This window comes from Chlamydotis macqueenii, chromosome 6 (genome assembly GCF_036417535.1).
Source record: "Chlamydotis macqueenii isolate bChlMac1 chromosome 6, bChlMac1.mat, whole genome shotgun sequence".
In the NCBI taxonomy this organism is placed as follows: Eukaryota; Metazoa; Chordata; class Aves; order Otidiformes; family Otididae; genus Chlamydotis; species Chlamydotis macqueenii.
Window position 1 is genome coordinate 9,113,879 of NC_141561.1, and position 24,362 is coordinate 9,138,240.

The window sequence follows — 24,362 nt, forward strand, 5'->3', positions numbered from 1 at the left end:
AAGGCAAGAGGAAGACTTCTAGAAGCTTCAACTCTCTGAATAAGAAATTCAGGTAATCCTCATTACAATGTTCTAATAAGCTCATTAATGCCCACAGGCATGATCTCGAAGTCTCTTTGCACATCTGACTTGTTCATGCAGAGAGGCTATAGGTTGAATGTCTAGAGAATATACCCCATTGCTTATATCATTCATCAAGATGGTAGGAACAGAAAAAATATTTCTAATTAGAATGTATTGCATTAAGCAAGTGGAGGCAGGAAGGAAAAAGTAATTGGAACACGCTTGCTGTGTTTTAATAATTAACCACATTAATTTATTAATAATGAGAGCATGGTGCGGGATTGATGGTAACAAATACATAGGTTATTTACCAGGCAGTGTTATGGAGCATGGCAACCTATGTAGGTTGTAGCAGAAAGGCAATGCATTTGCAAAACTGAGCAGAAATTAAAAAAAAAAAGTAAATTGCAGTTCATAAGTTATCTGTGCTGTACTTCTGATTAGTAATCTAAACTAAAACTGAAATTTCATGCAGTGATTAGTGAGAAATGAATTTTTTGTTTTCCTGAGATGTAGCTTAAGAACAGGAGCAGACTTACCAATCATAAACTTGAGAAAAATAATAAATCAGAATAATGCCTTCTTTATCAGTTTTTCCTAGATTGTCATTCTGGAAATATGTATGGATACTTTTAGATATGGGCACAGGTGGACTCCTATTAAGTCTTGAAACTGAAAAAAAAAAACGTGTTTTTTTAGGTACAACCTTAATCATCCAAATTTGGAAACGTTAGCATAATTTATACTTCAGTGAGGATAACGTTACTCATCTTTGTTAATGTCCCTAGTAAAGTTAATGTCAGGCTTTAAAAATATCTGCTCTGCTATGGGCTTTATGGTGCCATATGGTCGGCAGAATTAGGAAATAATAACTCTGATTAAAACACAGAATCTTCTGTGCACTCTGATACCAAGTGTTGTTAATAGATGTAAACCTGCAATGACCATATACCAAAGGTCATTTCCGTAAGAATTGCCAATAAGAAGGATGTCTTCTTGTAAAGCCATTTATGTGGTAAAAGGAGGCTTCTAAAGTGACAGAAGCATCTTGCCACATTACTCTCCCCCTTCAGCAGCAAGCCAGAAATGTAGAAGGAGCATGAATGAATAAAGACTGTTGTGAGTAATGGTTGTTGCTGCTGTCCAAAGGAATCGCTGTCTCTAGCAGAAACAGGACAGTAGAGACCATTGCAGCAGCATAGGTTAAGCGGAGAAAAGATGTGTGATTAAGGACACATCTCCATAATGGTTCTCAGTTGTAAAATTGTCATTAGAACAGACACTTTATAGGTGAGTTTTGAATAAAGACACTACAGGAAGCAAACAGCAGTGAAACTGGGTACAGAGGAAATCGTAATGGGAAAGACCTAAAACATGGTAATCTGTCAGCAGTAGCTGTTGATAACGTGTATCTGGGTTCAAAGAAAGATGCAGTCTCATGGATCCATGTTGCCAAACACACTATGATTGGTTTACTGAAGTTCCTTCCAAAACAATACTTACTTGTCTTTCCATATAATAATGAAAATAGTAATAATTCATAATAAATAAAACAAGCAGTCGAATACATGATACATACCCTACACAAAATTATTATGGTGTATTATCATGAGTAATCTCCAAGAGCCATTCATTACAACTGAAGAACAAGTGGAGAGCAAATAAACTATATATAGACAACTTTTATCTGGAGAAATCAATGATACGTACCCTGTGGCCATCACATAAACCAAGTATATGTAGACCTCTAAAATGAAGAGGAATAGCACCCTTCCAGGTGCAGTGCAGAAGACAGTAGCAATGCTATAGCCATGACAGGTCAGCAAAATCAGCATGAGATGTGAAGCAGCAGGCACAGGTATGCCTGACTGAACCAAAGGTCCCAACTTTATGCCGTAATTATTTGGAAGGTCCTGGATTAAATCAAAGTGATGTGGGATAACGCATTGTCCTGTTTGCAGCTGGAATAGAGTTAATTTTCTTTCTAGTAGCTGGTGTAGTGCTGTGATTTGGATATAGTACGAGAATAATGTTGATAACACGCTGATGATTTAGTTGTTGCTAAGCAGTGCTTGCACTAAGTCAGGCCTTTCCAGCTTCCCATGTCCTGCCAGTGAGAAGGCTGGAGGAGCACCAGAAGCTGGGAAGGGGGCACAGCCAGTACAGCTGACCGAAGTTGGAAGGGACCCATAAGGATCATTGAGTCCAACTCCTTACTTCTTGCAGGACTACCTATAATAGATATAATGTAAGATGAAGAGAAAACAAGTGGAAGGTTTGAGCGGGAAAATTTGTATGAAGCCAGAAGTTCTTATTGCACAGAGGAGGGAACATGGCTGCAGTGAAATCAAGTGTACAAGTAATACTTCACGTCCTTGTGAAAATCATGTATCAGTCTAATTTGTCTACCATTATGAATAATTTCTAGGGCTGTCTCATGGGACAGCAGGCCACATGTGGCTATTGAAGAACAGAGTTAGGTTCATATCAGCTACCAGATGACTGGGCCATAATACCATTGTTTTGGAGGTACCGTGGTGGTTGCAAGTTACTTCAATTTCTTGCTATTTACCTAGCGTAGAGGATTTTGTAAAGATTAAGAGAAGAGCTCAGAGAAACATCTGCTGTTTGAGTCATGACATTTTGGTGGTGAAATTGAAAATGTTTGCCATTGGGGAGAACAAACTTTTATCTAATGAATTAATGTATTTTAAGGTCACATAGCTGTTATTTGTGAGAACTGTTTTCAAGGTCACTCTCTAAATTGCTATCTTTTAACTGTGTTAGAACTGTGCCAAATCTAAAATACCATTTCTGTGTATCTTAGTATCTCAGGGAGCTGTTTATGTATTTGCTGAATGTCTCTCATATTGCTCATATTTTATTAGAATTTTGAAAGAGATCAATTGATTATCTCTCTACCTTGCCTCTATAGTATCCATTACTGCAGCATTAAGTATTTCCAGGCAAAACAAACCAGCATAACTAAATACCTAATTAGTTTTATCAATATTTTTCTGCCTCCAGTTTACTTATTTAGAGACCTCATGGTATGTGTCTGAGAAAGAGATGTCCCACACCTGCTATGAAGGCTTTACTGAGGAGGAGAATGCTTTTGGGGGTTTTAGAGGGCCTCTGGTGTTGAAATACCCAATTTTTATCCAATATTCTCTCTTCTTTGGACTTATCTTCTCCTGTAGTTTGTAGCAAAAGCTTTCATGTTTCTGTGCCGGACCTGGCCTGTATCTGGCATAGAGGAGACAGCCTTTTCTGTTGGGATCTGTCTACGGAGATGTATTGCAGTAGAAGCCTGACCTGGTCTCCAGGGTGTGCACCGATTTCTATGAAAGATGTAGTGTTTCTCTCCGGTGCTTCTTGCGATACAAATAGTTCTGATCAGTCATCGGATGGATTACTAAGAGTAGTTCCCAGTGAAGTGCGGTTAGAAGTTGTTCAGTTTTATGCAGCTTTTTCTTAAAAGTTTTACATCAAGTTTCTTCTGCTTGGGTGGTAACATGTTGTTTATTTTGTATGAAATACTTTATGTTCACTTTATTCTATGAACTTATATCCATGTAAGTCGCTTTGTCTTTGTGTTTATACTAGGTATTTTCTGTTATTTATTGCATTGAGTTCGTTTTTCTTTTGATATATTAAGTGTTTTTGAAGGGAGCTTGAGTTATACATTTGGATGGATCAGCAATAAACAATGATCGATTGACTTATTTATTAATGTCTATGCATAAATAAATGCCTATTTTAATAAAGCAGAAATCAAGAAAATAGTAAGACTATCTAGAATACCAGAAAGATCATTTTGTAGAAGCTTGATGGCTTTCTTTGGCAAGATTTGATGCCATCAACAAAGCATAGCATTATGAAATAGTAGGAGTGAAGATGAGCTTTTACTATGCCTTAATGTAATTTAGGTCATCATTGTGTAGAATTACCTGTTATCCTATATACACAAAGAACACTTTGACTGTAGCTGAATTGTGGATGCAGGATGCTCTCATCAATTTTTAGAAAATATTTTCGATATTATAAAACAAGAAAATTGCCCTCTTGTTACAAAAAAAAAAAAAAATGGAAGAGGATCCTCATAGATAATAGGGCTTAGAAGCTGAAGCTTTTACAAAAAGAATGGAAAAAAAAAAAACAGTGAAAAAGGACCTCACTTTATATTAAAACTACCTAAAAAGAATCATACAAACAGAAACTCAAAACCAAAAGAGATGAATCTGCTTTAATTATTATTAATAAATGTACCAGTTAAGAAATCCCAGCCTCTCTGCTTTGTGAACAGTCACCTTTATCCTGGTTGTCTTGCTTGAAGGTTTATTTTGCCTTCCCCTCCCGTCAACACCTATTGCCCCACAAAAATGCAAATACTTATCAGACTGAATTGCTTTATTAACATGGCATTTCCTTACAGTGGCCTTCTCCAAAATTTTAGCTTTTTTTTTTTCTGTGGATTTCAAATACTGTTTTAGATAATTAAAATACTGCAGCAGCAAAGTTCTTTGATGCTGTATTATTTGCCAAGTACCCAGAGAAGCACTAGGCTAGTTTTAGTAAATGAGAAATTAGCAGGACTATGCTAGACACATACCTTGCTCAACAGATCCTTTAACAGCCATTAGTTGCTGAAAGCTTCATTTACTATTTGCTCTATCAAGGTTCAAAGTACAACTACTATAAAAAATTAGTAACATAACTTTTTGTAAAATATTTGCCATGTGTTTTACTTTTGCATAATTAATGCTGTGGGTACTTGGCACCCCCTCCTGGCAAAAACACTTCCATTTGCAAATGAAGAAGAAAAGATCTCTCAGGGTTCATGAGCCAAGTAGAAGCTTAATTAATGCTAATGAAGTAAGTCCTAAATAAATTTATTTAATCAGCTGGTTTTATTTTCAAAGTCTTTTGCTCTTTTGACTTGCTCTATTTTTATATGAGTAACTTAAAATCACATCTGGAAATGTCAAGGCTTTATTTCATCTTTCCTTTTAATCATGATGCTAATGAAGCAAACGGCAGTAAAACTGAAAGGAAAATGTGTGGTTGAATTTATTCTGCAAACCAGAAATAAACAAGAACATTTTAATGTGACATTAGCCTCAGGTGTGATTTCTTATTTTAAATGTGTGAGGGGTTCCTTGCAGAACATCTGTACTTCACAGCATATTTTGAGATACTTGGTCTTGCTGAGGATGTTTCTGTGAGGAGATGGAACCTGTATGATTGAGCATTGACCACCTAGTTGAGTCTTTAAAGTATTTGACCATAATTCTAGCAAATGCTGAAGTCCTCCCTTTCTAAAGGCAATGAGAAATTATGGAGGCTACTAAAGCTTTTTAATTTTCTCTTCCAAATGGTTTTATTACATTTCTAGATTCCAACTGGGAAACTTAGTGTGTCAGAGGCTGAGAATTTGAACCAAAAAGTTAAACTATTTGCAGAAAAAAGGCACAAAAAGACTTTTGACCAGCAGATAGTTAGATTGTGTATTATTTTACAAGACTGTGCATTTTTTTTATGTTGGATGAAATGTGCTAAACGGTCAGATTCTGTTACGAAATGATGTGAAACGCACTTGCTAGTATACTTGCAGAAGCTTTCTGCCACTTTATTTTTTTTATACAAGAACTACTTTTTATCAGGGTCACACTGAGCATGACAACTATAATATTTTTCTTCATATAAGAATAAGAGTTACCTAAAAGTCTTAGATAAAACTGTATTCCTCCAAAGCTGCAGCTGCACATTGCATTTCCTCTTAGATTTCTCAAATTAGCATTGTAAAATGTAATTTTTTTTTTGCCTTTCTCTCTAAGTAATTTAATTCAAACTAATCTTCAAAGAAAAAAATTAAATTCTTAGTTTCTCTGTAGGTATTCTACTGAACTAATTTTCATTTTCAGTTATTAATTTCTAGGTGCCCGCTCCACTTAAATATAGATGAAGCTGGGGGAGAAGATAAGCATTACATGCCTGTTCTCTAGTTTCAAAAGTTATCCTCAGTATGAAAGGAGTTTTCTCCATCTTAGAAAAGGGGAATGGAAAACGCAGCTAGAAAACACAGGCAGTTTTGGAAAACAGGGAAAAACATTTTTGTATGTCAAGGTTGACTATATTCAATAAAAGTTTTGTGAGTTCTAGAGAGCAGGAACATTTATAAGTGGAAGCAAGGGTAAGTTGAGCATAGAAGTTGTTGCTTCATCATTTTGCTTAGTGAAATACAGTGAATGTGTCCTGATATCAAAGGTAACTTAAAAATATTAACTATTAAGGATTAGATATTGCTAGCCCTTTGTGAGAATAGCTACTTGGCTCTATCTGAAAGATTGAAGAAATAATGAGAAAAATCTTATGTTTTATAGGAGTATTATTCCTCTACTACTGTTTTTCATGTGGAGCAATAAAAGACCCAGCAGCTTTACAGTGAATAAATTGAGAGGGGAGGTAAAAGATGTTTCCTTTCCCTGATTCCTATTTTATTGTCACTACTCTAGCATGCGGTTAATATTGGAACCAGTATGTAAACTGTGCACGTAGGTACTGCACTTTCCTATCCAGTCTCGTATCAGTAACTCTTCTGTAAGCAAATATGTTGGAAACTTGACATATCGTTATGCTAGGAGGCGAATTATTTTTTCACATAGATGTTTGTGTGTGTCCCACAAAGGCACGTGCAAAGAAGCACAGACACACATGTTTCATAGGAGCAATCATCAGGACTTCTCTGTGCAGCAGCCTGCAGGGAGCGATGAAAATAGCAATATGCCCCTCTCATCTAGACTGTCATGTTGTTCAGTATGTGTATGTGTAACAAAGCATATTTGAATATTCACACTCCTGTCTGTTAGCCCCTATTAATTGCAAGTCCAATGACTCATAAAATAGGACTGCTGTGCTTCTTGTGTGAAAATTACGTAGCTTTATGTAATACAGAAACAAGAAAATTGTACTTCAAAAGTCTAAAAATCTTTAGAAATAGCCACCCATAAAAACTAAATACACAGTCAATGAGAAGAGAGGTCAAAATCTGATGAAACCTTTTGCTAAATCAGAGTTGGGAAAGATTAGTTAACAAGTTTTATTATGGACTGTTTTTTCATATAACTCCATTATCCTGTCCAAATACATTGCAGGCTTACCTGTGTCCATGGATTATATAATCACTTAGTTCATATTTGATACCAAAAAAGATCTTATATACTACAGAATGGGGTGGAAAATTGGCCTGTATTCATCTTTTGGTGAAGTAATGTAATGTAAATGACAGTTTTATCTGTGAAATAAGAAGACCAGATATATTCTGTTCTCTATTACTGCCTTACCACCTAGGGAAAAGGAAGGGGAACATTCACTATGGTAAGGTGCCAAAATATCACAACAGAAGAGTCTGAAGAACTGACATTTTTAATGCCTTTGTGGTTCAGGTTTTAATCCAGAGGTTGTTTTAGCCAGTGGTAAACACAAAATTTGTTTACCTTTTGTAAAATTTTTGCAGAAGCCTTGCGAAAAACTTGTGTCTCTGTGATGGGACCAGTGCCTACAGAGTTCAGCTAGGAAAAAGGTAAAGGAATAAAACCAACTTGGCAGCAAAACTCCCTGCGCTCTTGCTGCGTGGCAAAGGTCCTCTGGCTCTTCTATTGATGGGTTCTGTTTGCTGTATGATAACATTTATTTTCTCATTTGGCACATAGCACCCATCAAAAATAGAATCAGACTGCTGTCAGTGGAAGTGACAGTGACTCCCCTCTTCAGCAGGGATGAACCTCCCTTTTCCCTTATGATGTGTGTCCTTGAAAGTTAGTTCAGTTATTCCAGTGGTCAAAATAGGACATCCCAGCCCAGTTTGGATCAATGAGCTCTTTATAGCAGTCAGCCAGGACTTTATCCAGTGTAATATGAGCACACAGCTTTGGGCAAGTTCAACACTCTTGTAGGCTCTTTCTCTCTATTTTAGCCAAGTCCTTCTTGAAAAAGCGACATTGAATTCTGTCATCACCAAGCTGTAAATGTCCTTGCATGGTTTTCCTTGCCCTGCAATAGGGTTATGACTTCCCCGCTGTGTTTGCGCTGAAAGATCAGAGCAGATTAAACTCGTGCGGCACAGTGTTAAAGTGACTTAGGCTTTCGTGCTGACTCAGCCTGAGCCAGACAGTGAAATGCAGAGGACTACTTGTGGGTGTTTAATTTTAGGAGGTGTGGATTCACTGACAGCTTCAAGGCCAGGATAGCCCTGGAGAATAAAGATTAAAAAGTAAGGTATACTGTTGATTTGTAAGAGAAAACAAAGCATTGATGGGCAGGGAGGAGACTGAAGAACCTGGCAGTCAGCCAAGACTTAAAACTTGTACTTTTGTGGAAACAAACTGGTATTAAGAAGGTCTGTTTTAAGCTGGTGGAAACAGCATTAATAAGGAAAACTGAAACCTGTGCAGGTCAAAGTATTAATCACTTTAGTTGGAGGCTAGAGTGTGGTGAAGTAGTACTACACTAGTAGGATTCTTGTGTTTGTATAGATGTCATATATATGAGCAAGAGCTTGATCAGTAGTGACTAATAGCTGTTACTTGGTCATGTAGACAATATTGCGAACACTGCACATTTTTACTTCACTGTTTATGGCAGTTGCCAGTGCATTTACAGAAACAAAAGAGAGAAGTTTTGTGTGGAAAGAAATTAATTATTTTTAAGTGTTGCTTCTCAGACCCTGAACTGTCCCAAATAGAATGGTATTGTAAGTATTAGTCAGAATTTTCTTATTCCTGTTTATCTCATTCCTAATAAGATCTTTTAAGACAAACTCACTGTCTTGCATTGAGTGCCCTGTCTGTGTGGAGTGGTAAATGGCTGTGGAGTCTGTACAGGTAGATGCCGTCTGCTAAAATCTTGGGCCATCATAAAGACAACTGGCAACTTGAAGAGCATGCACAGTAGGGAGACCGAGACACAGGTATCATGTGACAAGATGGGCTGGGTCAGCAATAGTAGCTGAAAGACAAGGCTTTGTGTTAAAGTCTGCATGAGTTTCTCATACAGAAGATAATCAGAGGCATCCTGGTCTACTTCAGCATTCGAATAAAGTATAAAGTTTGTCTGCCACCATAGGAATAGTAGAAAATATAAATATGACTTTATAGCACAGCATTTGGTTTTAAACTAAAAGAGAGTAGACTTAGATTAGACATAAGGAAGAAGTTTTTTACAGTGAGGGTGGTGGCACACAGGCCCAGGTTGCTCAGAGAGGTGGTGGATGCCGCATCCCTGGAAACGTTCAAGGCCAGGTTGGAGGGGGCTCTGAGCAACCTGGTCTGGTTGGAGATGTCCCTGCTTCTTGCAGGGGGGTTGGACTGGATGGCCTTTAAAAGTTACACACATCACTGACACAGACAAAAGACCAAAGGGCTGAGCAGTCCAGTCCCTGAAAGACATTTTGCACAGTGCTGCGGCCAGCGTGGTTCCTCAGGCAGCTCCCTGGGGAGGAAGCAGTAGATCCAGACTATCAGCTTGGGGGCAAGGCAGTTTTACTGCAATCTTCTGTGGAATCACAAAGATTTATAACATAGTTTTTTGTGTAGGTCGTAGTTCAGATATTATATGTGATTTTGTTTATATAACATATAGCACAATGTTTGCACTCATGAGTAAGTTATCATGGGATTAGGCAGGGTGAGAACTTAGTGAACACCATGATTCAATATCATTGGAAAGGCAACATAATTAATGTGTGTCTAAAAAAAAAAAAAAAGAGCAATGCTTCCTCACTTTTATTGCAAATCAAGGACACAGACATCAGAGTTGTTATGGACTTGCTGATGCTCTGTGAGTTCATGGCCTGGTCTGTTCCATGATGTTAGTAACTAATCTTACAGCTGCATTATGAGTGCATCCTTGCTATTGTTTACAGTAGATTTATAAACTATCTAAATAGCAATTAAATATAATAGCCTTGTAGATTGTTTGCAGTTGTTCAGAAACGATTGTGCTAACACATTACTGTGATGCAGGGGCATTAATCTAGACAGCAGAAAAATGGTTCTTCACTGTTCTGTTCTGCTGCTCAGGCTACGTCTGGCAGCTTGATGACTGCAAAATAAAATTAACAATTTTGACAGCAAAAATAAAATTAACACATTGTAACTGCAAAAAATAAAAAAGGCGGTAGATGACATTGGGATGTCTGTGTTCAGAGGTCTCCATGTTTCAACCTGATCAACAGCTACTTTCTCTCTGCCCTAATTATAACATAATCAGAAGGTTTGAAAGCTTCCCCTGAGAAAATTCCTGTCTAAGTCAATCACAATCTTTAGAAAATTGGTACCTTTAAGAGTGAATGTAGTTATTATTGCTTACAATTATAGTCATTTTATTATCTATTATTTGGTTTTTACCTCATTTCCAGTATATCTGATGAGTTTGAAACATAGATTGTATAACTGTAGATTTTTGTCTACTGCCATGCTTTGCTTGGGTAGCTGATGGTACCTGCTGTGCCCGGTATCTGCATAATTTAATGATCTATGATCCACGTGGACCTATGGGTTGAGGGCTGGAGCAAGTCAAAGCTGAATAGCTCTGAAAATTGTATACCAGTGTAGATTGACCTGCAAGAGAAAAAAAATCTGCAGAGAGGAGATCAAAGCCATTCTGCACTACTGGAGACTTGCAAAGCAGATGTATTACAAACTGTGTTGGACATCTTAGCCTGCAATCCCTGTCCGTGAGAGCTCACAATCTAAATAGACTACAGATATAACATAAAGTTGCTTTGCAATACAATTCCATAAAACCTTCCTTGAAATTGTCATCCAGTAATGTACATGATGTGGATAGAAAATCTGTAAGATGTGGGAGAAAAAGAAAAGGATTTTGGAAAAAGTCTACATAATTGTAACTGATAAAGTCACTAATGAATAATCTAACCATCCAAAACTCACACTTATAACAGTTTATAAGCTACTTTGTTTTATATTATCCAAAATCACAGAATCACAGAATGGTTAGAGTTGGAAGGGACCTTCAAAGGTCATCTAGTATAGTAGTTCTCTTTGTTTGGAGATTGCTGCAGGACCTATAAGAAAGATATCAGAATAATTGGTCACACCAGTGACATGTGTTATAACTGTTTTGGTAGTAGTTTGTTATATTGCATTTTACTTGTCCCTCAGTATGTGAGTGTCCCAGTTTATTACCACGGAGCTTCTCGCACATCTTGTTACCACAGGTGAGAATGGCGGATGCTGACCTTTTGCCTTGCCACTTTTCCAACATGTGCAACGTACCCCCTAGAAATCTCGTTTGTCCTTGTGATTTTCTCTACAACAGATCTCACTTCCACATGTGTGGAATGATAATTCAACACCTAATTTGGAAACACCCATGGATAGAGCATTGTCACAGGCACATTGGTGATGTTCCCATCATCCTTACTGTGCATGCAGCCCATAAGCATTTTGAGGGACCCCTGTGCTAGCACTTGTTCAAGATGGGTGTTATTTCAGTCTTCAGCTGTAGGAAGAAACCAGCCAAATGGCATCATAACACCAGTTCATCACAGAACAGAGGAAAAGCCACCTCTTTCCTGCAACCAAATGGAGAACTGAAGGATTTCTGTGGCTCACTGTAGCGTGTGTCCTGTGGCTCTTGGCTGTAGAAGAGCTTTGATATGGAGCAGGAGGTTTAGGTTGATATCATGGAGCTTCTAACTGGCTACAATAAACAACTGGTCCTATATTACTCTGTATGTGCAGTTCTTCTGGATGATATTAGAAAGTGCTTTCTTTCCAAAACGAGCATTTTTTTTTTTCCAGTGGGAGATAAAAAGAAACTAGCAGTTATACCTTTGTTGCATTGACACACAAAACACGTAATCTTAAGTACACCTTGTTCTTCACTGGGAAGCTGCTTGGACTAAATGAGATTTGGCAAGGGAGAACGGCAGAGAGGAGTACTCATCTTCTGTGTCAGCGGGTGTAAGAATGGTCTGGAAATCCCAATTTAAGTCTATCAGTCCCAGGGGTATAGTAAGTGAAATCATAGATGGCAAGAATTCGTTCCATTCGTACCTGAAGAAGAGAACAGCTGTTACACTGAGACTACGAATAACGTAATCAGTGGCTTTATTGGAAAAAATGCCAGGCTTTGGAGGATGTTGAACAGTGGTAGAGAAGATGCCAAGCCAGGCCTTTCTTTGCAATGGTAATTCATAGACAGATACTGGGCTGACTTGCAAGATTTTTTTAAATCGGTGAAAACTAATTGTAATTATCTCAAGTGGAGCTATTTGTATAATTTTTCAGATTTATGAACCAGAAAGTGGTAACAAATATGTGAAGTACTTAAAGGAAAACCAAACTTGTTGTATTGACAGCAAGTGTTGAAAAAACACAACCAAATGGTTTCCATGTGATTGAAGGGGTTTGATTTTAGTTTATTTCTGTAATGCAAAGTTAGTTGATGTATTACTTGCAAATCAAGGAAGTGCACAGGTATCTGCATTTTCCCTAATTGGGGCCAAAACAGTAGCAGGAATTAAAACCACCTTAAAATCACTTAAAGATCATTTTTAAATGAATTATTTAATTAAAGATACCATGTTTTTTGTTTATTTAAGATCACTTGTTTGCACTGAAGTTTGCATGTAAAGCAGCGTGTTGTTGAGGAAACAGAAGACAGTTGGCTCTCTTGGATACAGATGGTATGTGTGTATACATATATATGGTCAGGCAGTATAAACACCAGCAAGCAAGTTTTTATCGATCTGTTTAGCTTCATGCTAATTTTCCTTGATAATATTTATATGTGAGAGCTCTCTGTGCTAGTTTCTTTGACTCTGGGTTTTAACTGCTGGTTAAACCACCTGCATGAAAGCTATTTAAACTGTGCTTACACGCTGTACTCCTTTAGCTGTGGTCTAGAGAGCATAAGAAGTTATTCTCATTCCCCCTGTGTGTTTTGTTCCACTGCATGCTCCAACGTGAACTCAGGATGAGAAATGCAGCTGCTGCGTCTATTGTGAGGTCTTACAAGGTTAAGCTGCAAAATAGTCCGTGCTGTGCCACCTTTGTATTGTACCTGGAACTGGAGACGACGTGGTTTGATCTCTGAAAAGCAAAGTACAAAATTTACTGAGCAACTAAGAAAGTATTTTTTTGTTTTACTTTTTTCTGTCTAGTGCATAGCTACTATTATTTGCATTAACAGTTGTTAGCAAGAAAAGGTATTTCATTTGGAAATTGTAGCGACTGATCTAACTAAGGGCAGTTGGATTTGGCCCTGGTTAATGTATGGTAAGACAAGGGAGAGAACAAATGGTAAGAGATGAGCCCAGATGGAAAAACATCTTGAAGCTTTTGAAGAATTAATTATCCAACTAATTAGCTGGCAGTTTCACAAGAAGGGATGGAATTTTGCTGTATGCTTGGGAAATGAAGTCTTATAGATCCTATGCTGAGATGCAGCTGTTGGCCATGGTGATGGTGGAGTCAGCTGGTTAGCCAGACCATCGACATGGGTGCGCAGGGCTACGCTTGTTTCTGTGTCAGTAAAAGCACTTGCCCTTCTGCATAGAGCGAAAAGTGTCATTGAGCGATCTGTTACGTACAGCGTTGGGCTCTGGACATACCTGCACTAGTCCAAAGAGTGGTGAACTGTGTGTCCTTGCCCAGGTCACACAGGAATTGAGTCACAGATGGGCTGCCTGAAGATGCTTTAGGTCAATGTCTTTAGCAGTGTCATTAGCAGCTGCCGGAGTTCTGCAGGCAGCAGCATTTCCTGAACGCTTGAAGATCACCCTCTGGGCATAATCTGAAATGCTTTAATCTTATCGTGGCTCATATTCCCTACGTGAAAGGTAAAGACGACTGTCCTGTTCTCCGGGGTATTAAGTAGGAGCACTGAAGTTGTTCCAGATTGGAATAGTTAGTTATATATTTGTTGGTCAGAGAGTCTGTAGAAGTATATGATGATTTCCTCAGTTCATGGAATTTTAATTTTTTTTAGCCAAAGTTATGTTGATACAAATGCCGCCTTTGTTTCCTTTCCAGCTGTACGTGCTCAGTAGCTTTAGAGTTCGGTTGGCACCTTCCTTGAACTGGGTGTTTGTCCTGATGAATCCATGTAACGAGAAATCTGTTGATCATGCCATTAGTCACACTCCACTGTTTCTTTCCTTCAAGACAAGATGCTGGATTCTAGGAATTATCTTTTTATCTTGAAAAGTTATTTCAGGAGCTATTAAAACTTAAGTAGGGGTAAAATGTGTCTGCAAAGCCCACTGAGACTTCCAGTCTGCATTACATATTTCTGTTATCATTGATGGCAAAATCGATTTCTGCTGATGGTATCAATCAGGAAGTCAAACAAATCTGCCGTGCTCAAACTCTGGAGGATTAATTAGAAAGAGTCACTCATTAAGTTAGGAAGACCTTGATCTATTAACCATTATGGGATAAGTGTCCAAGTTTTCCCTGTGACAAATATGAAGACAATTTTAAAGGCTTCGCTAACTAGTTTTCTACTGTTTTGTTTGTTAGTTGTTAGTGACTTTTGCTATCATTTCACATCAGGTAATGTGGAAATAGTAGACTGGGGATGTGCAAACTTGTGCCTTGTAGGACAGCTGTACCTTCTAACGGCTTTTAAACTGTGGCCACGCTACACCAAGCGTGACACAGGCCAACAAGGACCTGGTACAAAGTGTGGAGGCATACCTTCAGCTTGGGCAAAGCATGTCTTGAGTGAGTAGTGTTGATTCTAGACCCAAGATGGTTCCCTCTCATATTGAGGAACAGCAATGGCAATGCATTATACCTAAATGGTTAGTGTTTTATTTTAAGAACTTGTGTGGCAAGCTATCTTATCATATTCATATAAAAATAAGTTTATCCCTGTGTATGTTAGCGAAAGGACAAATGATAGCTTGTTAGGTCTACCTGTTTAATTGCAGTTTTATGATAAATTTTCCTCTCTCATTTTGGTTGCTCTTCTCTGCAAGTAAGACTGATGATCGGTTTCAGGGAAGGAGATGGTTTTGTCAGCAAGGGCTGCAGCTCTGAGATATATTTCTCTTCCCCTTGTAGAAAACTGGGCTTTTGTTTATAACTGCAAGTCTGAACTTTGGTGTCTGGATGGATTTCTAGGATAAGTGCAAATATCTGATAGCGGCTCTGTCTCAACTGCCGGGGCTCACTGGCTGGGGAAGCTGGCCCCGCTTTGGTAGAGAGCTCGAAGCCCTGCTTCGCACACATTCGCTGCTTTCATGCAGGGTAAGCGATCGCACAGTGACCTCCACACAGCTCCAGGCAAACTGCTGCTGCTGCCCAACCGGTGAGTAAAAAGCTTGTCCTGCCGCCGATACGCTACCCTGCAATCAGAGGAGTGATTGAGTGTGGATGTGCCTGTGCAGAAGGCTTCAATAGAGCACCTAAAGGGAAAAAGTGGAGTATTTTTCTGTAATTTAGCAGCTTTTCTCTGCTTGTAGTGTTTGAAATTATTAAAGATACACAGGGGGCCTCTCCAGCTATTGGCACGGGGTTTGCCGTTCAGCTGTGGGATGTGATGTCTCTGTTTTCACAGCTGTCTGCCATCTGGACCTAACTGCTCAGGCTGGGTGCTCTGCTTAAGACCTCAGCCTGAAATAAAATCATGTAGTTGTGAAACATGTTGCAAACAATAAGTGTTTCAGAAGAAATTAATTTAGAAGAAGTTTTATGAAAAAAAGAAACAGTTTAGAGGCTGACAGATGTGCAAGAAGGAGGAGGATTAGTGCTGTAGGTAGAACATTAGAGCAAGCAGAGCCTCAAATTCTTCAGTCAGTTGAAATAAATGAGATCATTATCAAGAATTAATCTCTCACTAATCCAAAACATTCTTGCAGATATTTTTCATTAATTGGAAAATCATAGAATCATAGAATGGTTAGGGTTGGAAGGGACCTTCAAAGGTCATCTAGTCCAACCCCCCTGCAAGGAGCAGGGACATCCCTGACTAGATCAGGTTGCTCAGAGCCTCATCCAGCCTGGCCTTGAACGCTTCCAGAGATGGGGCCTCCACCACATTTCTGGGCAACCTGTTCCAGTGTTCTATAACCCGCATCGTAAAAAATTTTTTCCTAATTTCTAATCTAAATCTACCCCCCTCTATTTTAAAACCATTACCTCTCATCCTATCGCAACAGGCCCTACTAAACAGCCTTTCCCCATCTTTCTTGTAGGCCCCCTTGAGGTACTGGAAGACCGCTATCAGGTCTCCCCAGAGCCTCCTCTTCTGCAGGCTGAACAGCCCCAACTCTCAGCCTGTCCTCATAAGAGAGGTGCTCCAGCCCTTTTATCATCTTCGTGGCCCTCCTCTGGACCTTCTCCAACTGGTCCATGTCCTTCTTGTGCTGGGGGCTCCAGAACTGGACACAGTACTCCAGGTGGGGTCTCACCAGGGCAGAGTAGAGGGGCAGAATGACCTCCCTCGACCTGCTGGCCACGCTTCTCTTGATGCAGCCCAGGATGCGGTTGGCCTTCTGGGCCGCAAGGGCGCATTGCCTGCTCATGTTAAGCTTCTCATCCACCAGCACTCCCAAGTCCTTCTCCTCAGGGCTGCTCTCAATCCATTCCCCGCCCAGCCTGTATTTGTGCCTGGGATTGCCATAACCCAGGTGCAGGACCTTGCACTTGGCCTGGTTGAACTTCATGAGGTTGGCACAGGCCCACCTCTCCAGCCTGTCAAGGTCCCTCTGGATGGCATCCCTCCCTTCCAGCGTGTCGACGGCACCACACAACTTGGTGTCGTCGGCGAACTTGCTGAGGGTGCACTCTATCCCACTGTCCATGTTGCCGACAAAGATGTTGAACAGGGCCGGGCCCAGCACGGACCCCTGAGGGACGCCACTCGTGACCGGTCTCCACATGGACATTGAGCTGTTGACCACCACTCTCTCAGTGTGGCCATCCAGCCAACTCCTTATCCACCGAGTGGTCCGTCCATCAAACCCATGTCTCTCTAGTTTAGAGAGAAGAATGTCGTGCGGGACAGTGTCAAAAGCTTTGCACAAGTCCAGGTAGATGATGTCAGTTGCTCGTCCCTTGTCCACCGATGCCGTCACCCCGTCATAGAAGGCCACCAAATTGGTCAGGCACGATCTGCCCTTGGTGAAGCCATGTTGGCTGTCACCAACCACCTCCTTGCTCTCCATGTGCCTTAGCATGGTTTCCAGGAGAATCTGCTCCATGACCTTGCCAGGCACAGAGGTGAGGCTGACCGGCCTGTAGTTACCTGGGTCTTCCTTATTCCCCTTTTTAAAAATTGGGGTTATGTTCCCCCTCTTCCAGTCATCGGGGACCTCACCAGACCGCCACGACTTCTCAAATATGATGGCCAGTGAGTGGCTTGGCAACTTCATCCGCCAGTTCCCTCAGGACCCGCGGATGGATCTCATCAGGACCCATGGACTTGTGCACCTTCAGGTTCCTCAGATGAATAAAATATTTTTTAAATGCTATGGGTTTTTCTTCCATTTGGTTTAAGGCTTGATGTGATTAGCTGTGCAAAATGTCTCAGAAAACGAAAGTCAAATAATTTTGAAGGCTGCAGATTTTTATATTAATCCCCATTTACAGCATTATTAGCTACCACTGTAGCCCCCCCTCACTAAATAAAACCAGAACAGGATCTTAGCTAAAAAATAATTTTAAGTCCTTTAAAAAAATTGGGAATACTTGGGAAATAGGTGTTGAAGAGCTTTAAAAAAGCGTAATAATAATTTTCCTGTAAGATAGCATAGCCTAGTTCCACTTTGTGCCTTTTTCAATTTGTTTTCTTATCGTAATGCCTGAAAGCTGTGAAAGCATTTTGAGCACAAAGCCACTGATGTATTCATGAGAATATCTGTCTGATACACAGTTAGCAACTCCTCTTTTAACAGTTTTGGAAGATTAAGTAGTTACAGTCAACGTTTTAGTACTCATTATGTAGTAATTAGACCTAAGTGTCTAAACCCTTTTACTTTTACTTGCTTCCAGATATCTGAGTGGAGATAGAGTAGCACGGGAAATTTATGGTTTATGTGACATTGCCCAGAACAAAATACACAAAGTGATGAATTATGTGAAGTCCCCACCTTGGAAACCTCTGGGCACGTGTTTAGTTTTACTTACTGGAGCCAGGATTTTAGGCACATGGATTCTGCTCCATGAATGGATTTGCTTTTTTTGTTTTGATCAAAAATTTTTATCCCAGTGTCATGACTTGTTGTCTGCCTTGCAGTATTTGAGAGCTTAAATCTCTGCTGTAGGAAAAGTAGTAGTCTGAGTTCTCTCTCAGCCTCTTGCTCTCTCTTTCACTCAATTTTAAGACCAAATTGTGGCTCATATGTTTAGTTTCTATGTATTGCCTTACTAAAAAAATAATAATTTCAATGTAGTCTTTGTGTTTTTGAAATAAAAGCTTGGAAAAATGTTTTAGTGCAGCATAAAGAGGAACTGTAAGGAGTTTTCTACAGATATTTTTTTTCGCCAGAAAGCAGGCAAATAAGAGCCGAGGAGTAACCAGGGTGAAAAAGCCCACTTCACTGCTCTCTGGTAAAACCGTTGTTGTCCACACGCTGCTTCTAATCACGGCTATTTTGGAGGGACACAAAGCCACGCTGCGTAGCTGCTGGTCAGTGTTGTATGTGCGAATGCTAGACAGAAGCGAGCAAGATCTATTGACAATCTTGTGAACAAAATTAATTTCAAGCAATCATCTATTAAAATTTCAGTATTTTTAGAGTTATATATGAGGTACATTTGTAGCATAAAAATACTATACTGGGAAGAGGAATTCTTAATGACTCTGCCTTTCAGAAATGTCTTTCTGGGCTGCATTGCTCTGGCAGTAGTGTCAGGTGGGAGATTGGGTTTTGTGGCTCATAAAGTACTTGAAAGTAAGTGAATCCACTGGTTGGATTTAGAGAGAGCAAAGCAAAGAGCCTGTCAGGCCACTACTAGTAGCCTTCAAGATAATGTCATTACTCCTATTACAACTCTGCTGCCTGTTTTGAGGCAGAAATCAACATTTTAACTGCTGAGTCCTTAATTCCAAGAGGTGAATGAGTTAAATAATTATGGATGAGCACTTTGACGTGGTCAAAAATGGAGGGGAATGCAGTCCTGACTGCGAGGGTTAGGCAGCATCATGGTAGGAAGGGTGCACGAAGCCATTCCTTTCGGTACAAAGAATGTGGAAAATGGCACTTCCTGAAATATAACATATTCAAAGTTACCGATGAGATCAAATGACTAACCATAATGGTGAATCTTCCTAAGATGTTTTAACAGCCTCAATCATAGGGATATTGATCTTTCAAAAGGCTGCAGGCAGTTCAGAGCAATACTTGCCAGTGCACCATCTCCTGAATCATCAATGTGCATTTACATGCTGTTTAGTTATGTGCAGGAACATGAGTGGTTGCGTTTCATAAATGTTTTGCAAAGGAACATAAATTCGTCGGTTTTAATGTTAAATTCAAGGAAGCGATGAGCTCAAGACTTGCTAGGGAGAGAGCTGCTGACGGGCTTTGAAGTTTTTCAAGAACTTTAAACTGTTTCAATTCATATGTTCAAGAAAAGAATTGTTCTTTGGGCTAGCTTTCAAAGTTGAAAGAACACGTGCCACAAGTGATGAGGAGAGAAGGGATGCTTTGGATGACAGAGTAGACTAAGAGGATTGTGGAGATGTTCAGAGGGTGGCTGAGAACTGGTTGAGGATGGAGACAAAGCCGCTGTATGAAATGAATGGGGGATAAAGCTGAAGAAGCCGGCAATCAGTGGCACAACAGTGAGTATTCCTTCTGAGATATTTACTTATCTGAAATGTGTCAAATGGCATTAGCAATGCCTGCTAACTAGTAATAACAGGATTAAAGACCTTTTCGTGGTTCAGTCATAAAACAAGTAGTTCTTAATCCTGTACTTTGACTGGCAATGATGGCATTAAATTAAAGTTTCTCATAGTAGAGACTACATACTATGGGTATCTTCACCATTAAAAGTACAAGCGGCCTGAAAAGGGGGAAGAGAAGCAAAAATGATACTTCTGATCTTCTAAACTGAGTTAGATTGAGCTCATTTATTTGAAGAAGCTTAAATAAAATAGAATCATTTGATCTTTTTTTTTGTTATCTTGTGAAAGCAGTTGTTTATATAAGAACAGATTGTCAACTGTAAGAAATGGCTCCTTACTAAGGAAGAGTCAATAGAGTGGTTCTCCCTAGTTAGGCTATCTGTAATCTAGTCTGATAGGAATATTTTTAGTCCACTTAAATAGCTAGTACTTGGCTAAATTATTTTTTCTTGGTTAAGAAATTAGCCATGCTGTATTATTACTTGTATTTGTTTCTTTCACCTTAGGACAAAAAAAAAAGTACAGTTTTACTCTGGAAATATAGATTGACAAGAAGCGTTTGTCAATATTATTTCAAAAGCTTACTATGTCTAGCTTTCTATAATCCTTGTTTTCTCTTGGTCTTAATGGTGAGTCATACGTCAGCTTGTTGTAAATTCTGGACTGTATTAAATATTACTTCTAAAACTATAAATGTAATTACTGGTCAGTACCTTCTGGTTTATTCAAACTGGACCAACTATTTTTATTTCTGTTTGAGCTCATGACTGAGTTCTGAATTTCTGACCTTAAAGAACTTTGTTCCAAGTCATCCTTGATTCCGAGTAATGGTTAAAATCATTGCATTGCTCATGGTATGAAAAAAACCCTCAACTTTATTGCTTTATGCGGCAGAAATCATGAAGTGACTACTGTTAAAAATCCAGAAATGCCATTAGTTTGGGGACTCTTGGGGAAATCTATTTCAGATGGTAATTTAGAAGCAAAGAGAACAGCAGTAATAGTGATGATAATACTTTGCTCTCTGGTTAGTATTTTCCCATAAGTCATTTATCATAAAAGTATGAGAGAATGATAATTTACTAGGCTTTTAAAATGGTCTTTGGTGGAAATACATTTACTTCATGTTAGCAGTCTCTGAGACTCCATATATGCGCATTGATGAAATCACGTAACAAAAATTTCTATTCTGTGTTGCTTCTCTGGTGCTGTTAGCCGCATTTTGTCAGTGTGAATTGAGATGGTACCTAACATTGATATTAGTTTGCTTCCATTGTTAAGCTGTGCAAGCACGTATGTGGCCATTGTAATTTAACAATAAGGAAAAAGGCGGCAATTCTGGGAGGATTATAGCCAAACTAAGAGTCGAGTCACGGGCATTGACAGCTCAGGAAAATGAGGTATGCAAGGGTACAGACAAAAAGGACTGAGAGCATTACTACAGGAAATGCTGGTAGCTGTGGTTCTGGTTTTCATACCTGTCTGTAGCTTTTGGCTTGTTAGTGTCTCTAATGTTTGTTTCTTATTAACCCAGACTTACTAACCTTCCTCAGCATCACCATTATTTATCTCCTTCTGCCCCTTTTGCCATCCTCATACACCTCCAAAGTCTCATATTAGTCTTTTTTTTTTTTTTAATCTTTATTTTTGGGGGGTTTTTTTGGCCTTTATCATTCTCTTACTGCTTTTTGTCATGGAGCCCAGAGCAAAATCTTACAAAATGAGTGAACTTGAAATCTTTTGCTACGAAGTGAGCAGGGAAAGAAAAAGAGAGAAGGCTGAGAAGTGGCAGTGAGGGAGGAGAGGGCTGTCTGTCCGGTCTGTTAGGCTCCGGAAAAGGAAGAGGAGCTGAGACTTGGAAATAAAGGGCATTTCCATAGCACGCCTGAGTAAAATGTGTGTGTGTCAGAGTCAGAAGTAGTGTCAGCAAGCTGAGAAGAGTTAACAGCAGTCAGCTGTTTATTTTTGTGTTTCCACTAAGTTCTGACACTGTAAGATAAAGCTGTACCTTACATCTATGATGTATGTACTGTGCTGACGGTACTTGCAAAAGTGTGTCTAATTTCACAGCTAGAAAAACAGATGATTCTTTTAGATAGACTGGAATTAATGGAAAATTTCTTTATCTGTTCAACTGTTATGAAACCTGTCTCCTGTGTGATTCTGAGGAATGTAATAATATTTCTTAAAGTGTGTAGAAATATTTCAACTGGGAAGACAATTTCAAAGGAAGAATTTGGCTTGGCGTAAATATTAAAAGTTTGCTTAGTTTGTCCAAATTGATAATAAAAGGAAATATGAAGACAATGTGGGTAAAAACTCAGGCTGAGTTATTCTGTAGACTGTTCTGAGCCTGAGGAAATTATGTATTCATTGCTGAATGCTCACTTATATCTACCAAAATGTTCTTTTTTCTATCCCTCCCTCTTACCTCATCCAGATTTATATTTTTGAAAATAACATCTACTATCAGCCTGATGGAAAGAGTAGCTCATTGCGCCTGACATCTTCGGGAAAAGAAGGAATTATTTTTAATGGAATTGCAGACTGGTTATATGAAGGTAAGCTGGACAAATATATCTGTTTATTAAAACAGATGAGAGGTTCTTGTACAGACCAAACAGCACTACAGATCTATTAATTTCAGAAAATGCTATCTAAGGTTGGTTTTGCTTCTTTGCCTTCTCATTTTCTTTCAGTATTGCCTTTGTACCTATTCATATTTTGTATTGACTGCTGTTTTGCATATAGCAATATTTTCTGAGAAAGAGGAATTTATTTTCAACCAGAATGTATCAACACTAGTTATGAACACTAGTAGTACGTAAAAAAAAAATTCTATAGTAGTGAAATCTTGACGTGGGATTTTACTACCCGCTTCAGTGGGGCAGGCATTTCAAATAGAACTATTCAAGTGAAACTAAACACCCTGTATGTTTTGCTTATCTAGAATAACTCCATTCATACCGTTGGATCTATTCTGGGTTTCCAGCACAAGTGAGGATGGAAAGGACTGAAATGATTGCTTGTGAACAACAGTGCTGATCTACTTAAAACAATTAAGCCATCCTACTAGAGGAAGGCACAAAAGAATCAGTGTAGAAGCAGAATTGGCTGCGTTTTCTTCTCTACTGGTGGATACGTGGTGAAACATGAGAACAGGTTGCCCAGAGAGGTGGTGGATGCCCCATCCCTGGAAGCATTCAAGGCCAGGTTGGACACAGCTCAGAGCAACCTGATCTGGTTGGAGATGTCCCTGCTCCTTGCAGGGGGGTTGGACTGGATGGCCTTTAAAAGTCCCTTCCAACCGAAAGCATTATATGATTCTATACCTGGTGAAAGAGGATACTGCCTAGTGCCTCACTTATTTTTTTCTGTTTTTCCTTTTTTTTTTTTTTTTTTTTTCCTGTCAGTGGCTCTCCTTCAGCCACAGTGGTGTTTGGTGTGCTGTGTGTTAGCATGACACGTGAGAGACTCCAGCCCCCTCAAGCCAGGCAGTAACATTGTGCTTGACTTTAAGAACATGCTTGAAACTGGTTTAAGTGTTTTGACAAGATCTAAAAGTGTCATAGTGTTACTTCATCAGTGGCTCTACTTATGCTTAAATCAACCATCAGCCAGGGGTAGACTCCTATAAAACTTGCTGTTACTGGAAAGCAGTGCCAAAATGGAGTGGAGGACGGCTTAGTCTGTGATGTCCTCTGCCTTCTGAAGCTGCCTTCTGGATAGTACCGCAGGAGGTTTCTCTCTGCAACCAAAACACTTTTAACATGCTAATAAATTGAAAAATGAAGTAGATTATCTAGCTTGATACAAAAGCTTAAAATTAATACATATTTCAGTTATTCTTTCTATGGGACTCATTATTTTATAGCTAAATAGCTCAGTGTTAAATACTCAGTTACTTGACGTATACAACTTCTCGTATGTGGAGTTTTGCAGGGCAGAGTGTTTTTTAGGAACGATGTTAGGGCATACAGCAGGGAGCTTCGGGGGGCCCTTAGAAATGGTCTGTCCATTCCTCCTGGGTTTTTAGTAGGTATGAGCAGATAGCTCACATAGATATTTTTAAAATCTCTGCCCAAGTAAACTATGAAATTAGAATGGCATTTTGCATCCCTTAGCCGTATATCCTTAGCCTGTTCCTGATAATTGCCCACTTCTATTAATGTTTTTAAGTGTGCTAATGTGTCGGCACATTTCAATACTTAAGGACTACTGACATGTTTTGAATGGAATACAGTTTTATATGCACCTCATATCCTTTAAATCTGACATGACTGCATGCAAATTGAAGAATTTAAGCGTATGTAGCTCATTGAAGTTGATGTAGGATATCAAGTTTTCGCTAAAACGAAGTGAAGTTAATAAGAGTCACAGTCATGGATGCAACAAGGCAATTGTGGCTCCAA

At 39.2% G+C, this 24,362-nt stretch overlaps 1 protein-coding gene across 1 annotated transcript in view; it reads left to right on the forward strand.

The window, feature by feature from the left end:
- The window catches only part of DPP10 (dipeptidyl peptidase like 10), a 244,241-nt gene that overhangs the window by 167,874 nt on the left and 52,005 nt on the right, over positions 1-24,362 (forward strand). The window contains exon 9 of the mRNA XM_086750569.1: positions 22,391-22,511. Within this exon, the coding sequence (XP_086606695.1) occupies positions 22,391-22,511 (121 nt within the window). The remainder of the gene's footprint in view (positions 1-22,390; positions 22,512-24,362) is intronic.